The 11133-nt window shown below is 38.1% G+C and overlaps 2 protein-coding genes across 2 annotated transcripts; one reads left to right on the top strand and one right to left on the bottom strand.

Annotated features, from left to right (window-relative positions):
• Positions 1-1029: 1029 nt before the first annotated feature.
• Positions 1030-3630, bottom strand: LOC114445103 (uncharacterized). The gene is made up of 4 exons (XM_028420060.1): positions 3403-3630; positions 2117-2216; positions 1756-1860; positions 1030-1494 (listed from the first exon to the last, which is right to left on the bottom strand). Exons 1-4 carry the CDS (start codon positions 3576-3578, stop codon positions 1030-1032), a joined length of 846 nt encoding a protein of 281 aa, XP_028275861.1. The 5' UTR covers positions 3579-3630.
• A 107-nt stretch (positions 3631-3737) lies between these two features.
• Positions 3738-6174, top strand: LOC114445323 (coiled-coil domain-containing protein 106-like). The gene is made up of 5 exons (XM_028420288.1): positions 3738-3831; positions 4084-4246; positions 4566-4754; positions 5073-5243; positions 5766-6174. Exons 2-5 carry the CDS (start codon positions 4084-4086, stop codon positions 6077-6079), a joined length of 837 nt encoding a protein of 278 aa, XP_028276089.1. The 5' UTR covers positions 3738-3831; the 3' UTR covers positions 6080-6174.
• Positions 6175-11133: the final 4959 nt, after the last annotated feature.

The raw sequence follows: 11133 nt of genomic DNA, 5'->3' as shown, positions 1-11133 counted from the left end.
GCACTGCATGAGGCAAATGGTGGTCACACCAGATACTGACTGGTTCTGAGTCCCCAGACCGCCAATAAAGCAGAAACAAAATGCACATTTCAGGGTGGCCTTTTATTGTGGGCAGTTTGAGGTACACCTGTGCACTAATCATGATGTCAGATCAGCATCTTGATGTGGCACACCTGTGAGGTGGGATGGATTATCTCAGCAAAGCAGAAGTGCTCACTATCACACATTTAGACAGATTTGTGAACAATGTTTGAGAGGAATGGTAATATTGTGTATCTGGAATGAAGTTTAGATCTTCAAGTCCATCTCATGAAACATGGGAGCAAAAACAAAAGTGTTGCGTTTATATTTTTGTTGAGTGTAATTGTGTCATGAATCTTGTCCTTTTCATTAAGATGTCATAAAGTGTAATTACAAGGTCAAATCAGTTTATAACAGTGTCATGACTGTTTTCTGTGAATTCAAGTAAAGTGGAACAATTTTGCATTTTCATTAAGATGTCATAAAGTGTAATTACAAGGTCAAATCAGTTTATAACAGTGTCATGACTGTTTTCTGTGAATTCAAGTAAAGTGGAACAATTTTGCATTTTCATTAAGATGTCATAAAGTGTAATTACAAGGTCAAATCAGTTTATAACAGTGTCATGACTGTTTTCTGTGAATTCAAGTAAAGTGGAACAATTTTGCACTTTTCACTAAGATGTCTACGAAGTGCACTACACTATCAAATAACCGAAATGCCTTAACAAAAACAATACACAAGTCAAGAGATAGTTTTCCTTGCTGTATTTGAACACAAACATTTGAACAAAAGGAACTGTTAAGTTATTTGTCCACAAGCAGAGGGTTCCAGAGCAGATAATTTTATTTAAAGCAACATATATCTGAGAGTTCATGCAACACAAGCAAGAATTTAGTCAGAAGAGAAATTGTATAATTGCAATATAGGTGCCCTAAGGAAAAGTTTGTGTCAACAAGACAGACAGGACAGATGCCAGCAGACAGTGCACAGAGTCAGATTTGATGTTCACTTGATTTGTTTTTTTACATCATGGAAAAGTCTGCCCAAGACACCATTGTAATGGCGTACACCTAACCAGTGGTGCCACTCTATCATCTTGAGATGAAGCTTCAGTGACTCAGGAGTACGATTACCTCTCTGGCGCCATACTTCCAGCTTGTAGTTTTGCCATGCACGCTCAATATGTTGAGTATGAGCACCAGTCTCCTGGTTAACAAAGTTTTTTTTATGGCAGACAGAATACTGACCATATCCATACTTTGCAAGTTGCCCCTTGTAGGCACGCCACTCATCAGTGAGGATGGATGTTCTGGGTCTGATATGGCGTCTAATTTTGCCTATAAGGGTTTGCCTTGTGCGATCCCGGACAAGTCTCAGAATGGGTCTTCTAGAATTCCCATCAACCTCCAGCATCCCAAAGACCCACTGCCGCTCACGGTGCCAAGTGTTGCCGCATCGACCACGATGGTACTGAAAGTAAAAAAGAAATGACAAATATTTTAATAAGGTTTGGGCTGTATCACATTTTTTAATTGTGTCCTTGCCACAGGCACTATAGCAAGGCAAGAGGGTGTGCTGCACAATCCACATGTAAAGCTTATTCAATCAACTGTCTGATTCCTCATGTCATTCAAATCATAGACACTTATGTCAATGTTAACCATCTTTATTGCACCACTGCCCCTTGCCATAAAAATCTTGATCTAAACATAGAACAGATATTCAGCTGACCTTTTGCTTGTGGGCAAATTTGCTCTCGTCGATAACAACAAAACGATGACGACCACCAATCCTCATTCCTCTTTTCCTCAGTCGCTTGAGGGCAGCGATGCAAACCTTCAAATGTAGAATTAAAACATCATCAAGTTGAGTGGTAACAAAGCCTTAGTATGGAATTTGACAAATATTTATGCACACGTTTAGAAAAAAAGTTTGTGCTTTGCAATGTACAGTATATGCATTGCATGTGTCACTGAGTGTGTGTATTGTGTAGCAATGTTAAATCCAACAATCTATGGTGATTTATAAAGCATATATTTAACTTAATTAATTATAGTACTTATAATTAGAGACCAGTATGTGATGTGACAACCTTTCTGAGTACTTTTGCCATTCTTGTTAATGTCCTGGAGCTTGCAGCTATCCCCTCAGTGATCATGTCAAGTTGCTTCAACCGCAAACCTTGTGCAAACCTGAAGAAAGGAAAAAATAATTAAGAAACCCAAATGGCATATTATCTTGTCATTGAATTGTGCTGACATGAAACTAAAATTAAACTGTACTATGTAACACAAGACTACATATCTCTGCACAGTATATTGCACATATACATTTGCATATATACACTACCGTTCAAAAGTTTGGGGTCACCAGGCCAGTTCTACAGCTTCTCTGATCAGCATAACAGTTCTGCTGTGCTAACATAATTTCACAGGAGTTTTCTAATCATCAATTAGCCTTTTTAACACGATTAGCTAACACAATGTACCATTAGAATACAGGAGTGATGGTTGCTGGAAAAGTGCCTCTGTATACCTTTGTATATATTCCATTAAAACTAGAATAGTCATTTACCACATTAACAATGTCTAGACTGTATGTCTGATTACTTTAATGTTATCTATGTTTTTTTTTATAAAAATAAAGACATTTCCAACTGACCCCAAACTTTTGAACGGTAGTGTAAATTTGTACAAGTGTTGTCAAGCCTGACAAGTACATTCACTCATCCACTGTATCCTCAATAAACTAGAATTTTCACTTTTTTGACAATGTCACCAAAAATCTATTTAATTTATGTAAGAGCTGTTGTATTGGACTGCATTAGATTGCACAAGTGTGCCTAATGTAGTGGCTGGTGAGTGTAGGTGTTATTTTATAGTTAGATATAGTTATTTTATAGGACATAAATAGCTCCAGTGCTAAGAATTAGACACGCTGAGTTACAAGTAAGGAATCCTACATCAAATATATCTATAAATCACACTGCTAAATATATTACTAACATTTTATTTCTTTAATATTTTAATACTGTACCTGTGCATGAAGTCCAGCCATTTTATCAAAGTAATGTGAGACTTGTTGAATATTGAGCCATTGCGTACAGACCGTGGGGAACTTTTATGATGCTTACAGACCCTAAGAAAAAGAAGGCAAAATGCTGAGAAGTAGGCTACCCCATATAAAATATCAAACAGCATGTTATACATGTTATAACTAGAATATACTATAGAGGTTTCCAAAAGTTTTATAATGTTACAGTAAGATAATGCCCAAACGTTTTCTACTTCCTGCTATGTTGTCCACCTTGATGGCTAATAACTTCTCTTACCAAACTATAATAGCTAAATTAGCAAGTAAGAGTTAGCTTCTGCTTACCACCACAGCCCATCCTTGACGTGACATGTCACCAGGTGCATGCAACGATTGCATTTAGCGCACTTCATCGTTCTCCTCAGGATACCATGTTTCTGCATCCATCTAACTATTCTTCTTCTGTTCTTCTTTGTATCTGAAAGCCTAATATTTTTTAGAAGTCCTTCCATTAGTGCCATTGCATTGACAACTGGTCCGGTCGCGTGTCGCGTGTGTCGCGGTGTTGCAGTCGCGCCTCTTTGCAGTGGAAGCAACATCAGGGAGTACGTCACTTCTTCCTCATTGCTGGAATGCGCGCGTAAGCGGTAGCGTCACCATCACCTGACCGTCCAGAGACAGTTATCGATCAACACAGACAGGAGTGCAACTGTGCAACGTAAATAAGGAAACAACACCAAGGAAACAAAGTACCCTCAAAGTTTGCCATCTGAGGTAAGCTAAGCTAAAGGGAAACATGTAATTTGGATTTTATTTGGGGGAGACTTAATAACATTTATGTCAGTCTTTGCTGTTTTAGGTAAAGTCAAGGCAGCCGGTTATAACATGAGTAGTATTCCCTCCAATTTTCATCTTGCTAATTCTAAACAACTGCAATATTGCATTTGCCAAAGTTGCCTTAAATAATGTAATGTTAGCTGTCTTTACATGGTGCTTGTGTTCTTTGTTTCACACAACTGTTGCTAGATGGATACTCGTCTCAGCAAAAGGGCACGTGGGGTGATGAAGGCTGAGGAAGCTAAGGAAGTAGAGGAGGAGATGAACAAGGAACAGACAGAAGATGAGACAGAGGTCCCTATTCGAAGATATAAGAAAAAGAAGCCAGTCAAATATTCCCCGAAAAAACCGAGTGAGTCTTGTTATTCTTTTAATATATATATTTTTTTACTACATTCACCTACAAGTCTTGAAATGAAGTTTTGGCTGTAACTTTTAAGTCTGTCACTTGTACTAGCTACGTCTGCAGCAGATTTCTAATCTGTGTTCACTTTACTTATTTATATTCAATTGGTCATTTATGGTCATTTATGGTCATTTTTCACATTATATGTCTTATTTTGTACATACACTAGGCTACATGTATAAAAGTATTTAGAGTATTGTGTTTTTCCACATTCACTGACTAAAGTAATAAATATTTAATAGAATGATCGCTGCCCCTGTTGCAGTGTCTCCAACAGGGGCATTGGAGTTGGCCAAACTGAAACAACAAAATAAGATGGATCGGCAGAAGATTGAACACCTTGAGGACCGCATTAAGTACCTGGAGGAGGCCAACAGGGATCTAAAAAATGACAAGGACTTCTTACTTTCCCAAATTAAGGGAGCCACCAACACACCTGCATCTACTGGGAAAGGTACAAATGCCCTACAATTAATATTATTTATGCAGTACTGTACTTGTACTTGCAGTACTTGTGGAGGAGAAATTTAAATAGGCTGGGTTTTCAGTAGCAGAGTGTAAGCGTATAATAAACAATTAATGATAATAATTTCATCGTTGTAACACCTGGAATGTCCAGTTGATTGGAAATACTATTTTCACAAGCCCTTTCAGTACTAAGAGTGCGTTGAACTGCACTGAAAAAAGTATATTCTTATATTTTTGAGCTTTGTTTTCTTATACACTTTGTTTTCTTATACTTGTCCATCTCCCCCCACCCCCCTCCTCACAGGCTCTGGAAAGACTGCTCTGGAACCTGCTTCATCTTCAACTTCGACATCCCCCTGTCCTTCCTCAGACTCCAGCTTCTCATCATCCTCAGAAGAAGAGGAAAAGAAGAAAAAGAAAAAGAAGAAGACCAATAAGTCCAAAAAACACCCTGATTCTCATAGCCGTTCAAGGAGTAAGTTCAGGCATTGATCATCTTTTTAATCAAATGCTTTTCAACTGTAAAGTTGACGATTACTTAACTGCCCTCATATTTGTTATAATAGCAATTACTCAGCAATTACAGAGAGATGTACAGCTTTTTAATTCTCCGCAGGTTATTATGTGCTCTAATCTGGTTTTGTTAGATATTTAACCTCTGAAACGAATAAGAAAAAATCTACTTACTGTACCATTAGGTTCACAGTGCAAGGTGGTTATGTTTTGTACAGCTTCAGAGGCAGGTAAGCGAGGACATTACTTGTTGGGCATCCTTCTTCCATGCTGGTCATGGCAAATATTGCTAGCTACAGAGGCAGGTACGAAAGGAGCTAAATCTAATAGAACAAGCCTAGAAGGAGGATGCACGTTAAACCAGCAGTAGGATAAGTGGGATTATTTCTCATTTGATAGTATTACAGTACCTTTAGGGTGCCCAATCAGCAATGCCAATGCATGTCTGAATTAAGATGCCTTTTTTGTTTGTTTTTGTGACCAGTGACCACAACGGATGGAGTTATCCGCCGCTACAAGAATGTCCTGTCCATATTCAATAAGCATGGATCCATGAAAAAGGCCTTCGCCAAAATTAACGTCGACCGCAACACAATTGCGAGAACAGCTGTGATTGCTGAACTAGCAATCACATTTCCAGACACCTTCAAGGACCTGCTTCCACGAGATGAAGCTAATGAGAAGATGTCTGCATTTGCAGAGCGTTGCAGGGGAGCTATAACACAGGAGATGGCTGAAATTATCACAGCAAAGAAAAAAAGTGGAAAACTCCTCCCAATAGTGTATAAATACACTTAAGAGTGTTCATTTATGTTGATGTTAAATGACACTGTTTATGTAACAACAGTTCCTTTTGTTCAAATGTTTGTGTTCAAATACAGCAAGGAAAACTATCTCTTGACTTGTGTATTGTTTTTGTTAAGGCATTTCGGTTATTTGATAGTGTAGTGCACTTCGTAGACATCTTAGTGAAAAGTGCAAAATTGTTCCACTTTACTTGAATTCACAGAAAACAGTCATGACACTGTTATAAACTGATTTGACCTTGTAATTACACTTTATGACATCTTAATGAAAATGCAAAATTGTTCCACTTTACTTGAATTCACAGAAAACAGTCATGACACTGTTATAAACTGATTTGACCTTGTAATTACACTTTATGACATCTTAATGAAAATGCAAAATTGTTCCACTTTACTTGAATTCACAGAAAACAGTCATGACACTGTTATAAACTGATTTGACCTTGTAATTACACTTTATGACATCTTAATGAAAAGGACAAGATTCATGACACAATTATAATGGTGTCATGACAGCCAATATCAAAACCAACCATATATGATAGCTTAATGTCATGTTAAAGATATAAAACAATACTTTCTTACAGTTTGACAATTAGGTCTGCTATGTCATATTTATGACAGGTTATGTTGTCTTGGTTAATGTCAAGTTGTCATAACAAAGACATCTGAAACAATGTCAACTTTGCATCAAAAGTGACATAATTTACCGATTGACACCTTATGACAACTGTCATAAGCATTCATTGATGTTCATGACAGGTGTCATGTCATGATTATGGCAGCGTCATGTCAGCCTTATGCACACCCATTCAAATAAAGTGTTACCATGTTTTATAACAAAATAATCAAAACTGAGACAAATACGTGCTTTTGACATAATGTTGTTATGTTGTAGTAACTGTATGATGCAGCTCAAAAAACACACACTGCCATTATTTTATCCATCAAATAATCATTTTTATAATTATTATGATGCATAAAAAGGTTATTATTCCTTTTTCACAGGACACAAACAGTCTAAACTACTGTGTAAAAGTCATTTGTAGTTAGCGGTGTGTACGCAGTAGTATTTCAGCCAGTAGCGCTTCCTGGAATCGATGCTCATTGTCTGGCAACCTCACAGACTGCAAGAAGCCACTGCAGACTGCCAAATAACTGCATACAATGTGTCTCAATTCAGAGAATTCTTTTAAGCCTGCATTTAAAGACCAACCGCACCAGAAACTCTGCAAACAGACCCCTTATGTGACATTCTGAGGGCCTTCTTGCTAGTTGCAAGCTTATAACTGTGGCATGCAGCCAACCTGTGTCATTGCATTCTGGGATATTTCTGCTGGCGTAGTGGCCACAGATTTTCTCAGAAATAATAACATACTCCTTTGGAGTAGTAAAAAGACTGTGAGTTTGGAATTCCTAATGCAGCTATTATTAATTTTACATATCAGATTTTGCAAAATAAATAAAAAAGGACTCTATTAATCTGTGGAAATGCTGATGGGTAGAAGAGCATTTGAGAGTCGTTCGCTGGACAAAACCTGACTCACTGCCTCCTCTAACATGTACTGTATAGTCAGCTCACTGTTGTGCTTTGCTGTAAAACCAGTTTGAAACCAACATGTTCAAGTAGCTTAGTAACTAGTTATAGTTACTTCTCCCAAAATTAATTAGTAGTTACATCATTAAAAAAGTAACTAATTATCAGGGTAAGTAACTTCTGTGTTACTCTTTTACAAATGTTCAAATATGTAATAAACTATGTGTTCAATTATTTGTAATAAAATTGAATATTAAATATATTAAATGAATGACATGGACACTCAAAAGTATACATTAACATAAAGCACTCTACACTAATCTACACTGTTTTAATGTTGCTGTGAGATGACGTGAGACAAATCCAATATATTATATTATCATTAGCCTACAAGTGGAACCATAAAACACACTGGATGTTTGAGAACGTTTGAAAACAGCAGCATGTTTTCCACCACACACCTGACCATCAGTCTGTTTAGTTCTGTCTGTGAAGATTTTGTGGAGCAGAAACATCAGCTTGATCTGCTTGGATGTGGCGGCTCCACCTCCTTTGTTAGCAGAGTTAACACCTGTGTTTGTGCTGCTATCAACAGTGTCTTAATTTGTTGAAGCGTGTGATGATGATGAGAGGTCCTTCATTAGATTCACCTTGCTTGAAACTGACGTGGAAAGTATGGAAGCGCTGAACTGCCACAGTAGAAATTTCGTAGAATCTTCGTTGGTGTGTGCGACTGTGTGTGTGTGTGCCTGAACGCCCCACATACACTAATTAGCTTTTATTTTTAGTACACTATGTTTATACACTTATGCTACGCTGTCTGTTCCTATGTTGTTGCTACTGGATACCTGAATTTCCCCGCGGGGATCAATAAAGTATCTATCTATCTATCAATCACTCTGCCTCTGATTGGGTTACCTTGAAATTGTCCTCTACCTTAGCCAGTCATTACTTATAGTGGTTCTCTCGCCCTCCCTTCATCAAAGAAGTATTTATAACTCCGTTATTCCCATCACTGCTGATAAATGAACCTGAAATCACAGCTTTGAGTTCAAAGGCAGCATCCAGGCATTTTCAGCCTCCTTCTGCTGGAGAACTTTTTTTGCCTACTCCATGTACAGCTAGGATTAAGTATGTACTTAACAGATTTTGGACAGATGATGGGTGAAACGGGCCGCTTGATTGAACAACCCATCAGTTCCACTGTGACCTTGTGTAGGGGGTGGGGGTGGGGGGTGGGGGGGTTGCAAGGCTCTTAGATTATATAAGTGGTGTCACATTCTGACTTTGCTCCAAAGCTAACTGGACTGGTGTGTTCTGCTCCTCTCTGATAGACGAAACTGTAGCCCCTTACAGTCAGTGTGTGTGTGTGTGTGTGTGTGTGTGTGTGTGTGTGTGTGTGTGTGTGTGTGTGTGTGCCTACCTGCCTGTACATGTGTTTCTGTGTGTGTGACTTGGATTGCTGGTTCATTTTCTTGTAATAAATATCATTGTTTTTTTATCAGGTGTATCTCTGCACCTTATTATCATCACTGAAAACAAAAAAGTAGCATTAGCAGGCTCCTCCTCATTTCTAGCCTGTCACTTCACTGGTGGTTGATTATATCAGCTGTAGCTAATAAAATCATGCTTATACTGTAACAACAATGTGTTATATGCTCTCCTAAAGCCACTGCCTGTACTCTTCATGACACCGCTGCATGACTGCAACCGACCTCTATTATATTATAGCTTGGCAAAGTCACCTGACCCTGCCACATCTAATCTTCACAGTTATTTATTTATTTTTGTGCATCAAATCTATATTTTGAATTAATTTAGTTTGTAGAGTGAGTTTGAGTAAGATCTAAATGTTTCAGTATTCACATCTTCTGTTGCTCATCTCATTTTCATCAGCTGCTACTGGTTGTAAAAATCAATTAGGCTTAATCAATGTCTGTGTGGATTAAGTGTATTGTTTCCGGCTGACGGTCATAGATCTGACTGAAGCTTGAGTTATGATTATTTGTGTCTTAGTTGAAATGATGCAAGTTGAACCTGATTAGAAAGCACATAAATGTGATGAAGGGCTTTTTGTTTTGACTCCAGGGCCCAGTGACAGAAAAAAGAAAAAATGAAGAGAAATTGTGTTTGATTGCCTGTGTGACAGGGAATGAGAGGTGCATGCTTGTATGGCTCATTAATAGCTTTGCCGTCGATACACATGTGTCAGAGCTGCCCGCCGACATCAAGGGAGCAGAAAGAGATGTTAAGGAAGGGTGGGAAGTGGGGGAGGGGGTGGGGGACCGAGGGAGGGTGACAGTGGGTGGAGAGAGATCAGACACCCAATGTGATTTATTTGTGGTTATGAAATTTGTTCCATATACCAGCAGTTCTCATCTGTATGTCCCTGCTCCAATGGCTTTTGGCTACAGCTGAGTGATGTCTGGAGAGCTTCCACAGTGCAGCCATTCAGGTTGTTTGTGTGTGATTCCGTATGTGGTGGAAGACTAGCTATCAGAGTTTCCAACAATCAACATTCATGTATTATCATGGACTGTGGCGTAAGAAATCAGGCATGTAAACATGAATATTGTACACATGCCACCTCTGTCTGTAGAGAGTCATGGAAAAACTTGAGCTGGACATGTGTGCAATCTGAGCCTCATACAGTTCCCCACATCAACCGGTTTTTGATATGAACATCCACTGTGTCTAACTGCATAACTGTTCTGCCTGTCTGCACATTCTGCTGTCAAGTTATCTGTTATTTCTAAGGAAAGTCAAAAAGCTAAACACATTGTCAGATTACCTTATAAACAATTCACTTTACATTAGGAGCCGAGCGCATCTAGACAGGAGTAAACAGTGAAGCGGCTAAATCGGATTGACAAGGATGCAGAAAGTAGTGAGACATCACCATTGATATCTGACATATTTTATATTAAAAAAGGCTGGACTTTTGTCTAAAAAGGGAAAAGATACAATCTGCATTCACAGGTGTTTACAGATTTAACTGGCAGCAATGTAAATATGTGATATTTTTTGACGGGCCTAGCAGGGCCGTAGTCAAAGTTTAATAAAACCTGAGGTCCAAAAATCGATTTCCATTACAGGAAATATGAACGGGCTAAAATAATCACATATCGATTTTGATCTGTGCCTTTCTTTGTGCTTTTCTTCCTCATAAATGCGTTGCTGAACAGTATTTTATTTAATGACTGATTTAATGCAGAGACGCCAAAGGCCATAAGGAAGTAAGCTGGGTGAAGGTATATGGAGGGTGATGTGAATTTTTCACAGTAAATTAGAATGTGAATTTATTGAATGTATATGAAGACCCAGACAATAGATTATTTTAATTAGAGAACACATTAATATATATATATATATATATATATATATAAATAGCTTTTTATTTCCGGTACCTTCGCATCATAATAATTTTAAAGAACCACAGTGAGGGATTATGCATTCATTGAAAGTCCCATGCCACATCATCTAGAAAATTATACTTTCTGTCTTAGCTC

The sequence above is a fragment of the Parambassis ranga genome, chromosome 13 (assembly GCF_900634625.1).
Source record: "Parambassis ranga chromosome 13, fParRan2.1, whole genome shotgun sequence".
NCBI classification, from domain to species: domain Eukaryota; kingdom Metazoa; phylum Chordata; class Actinopteri; family Ambassidae; genus Parambassis; species Parambassis ranga.
Note: the sequence above shows the minus strand (reverse complement) of the source record. Positions and strands in the feature narration are given on the sequence as shown.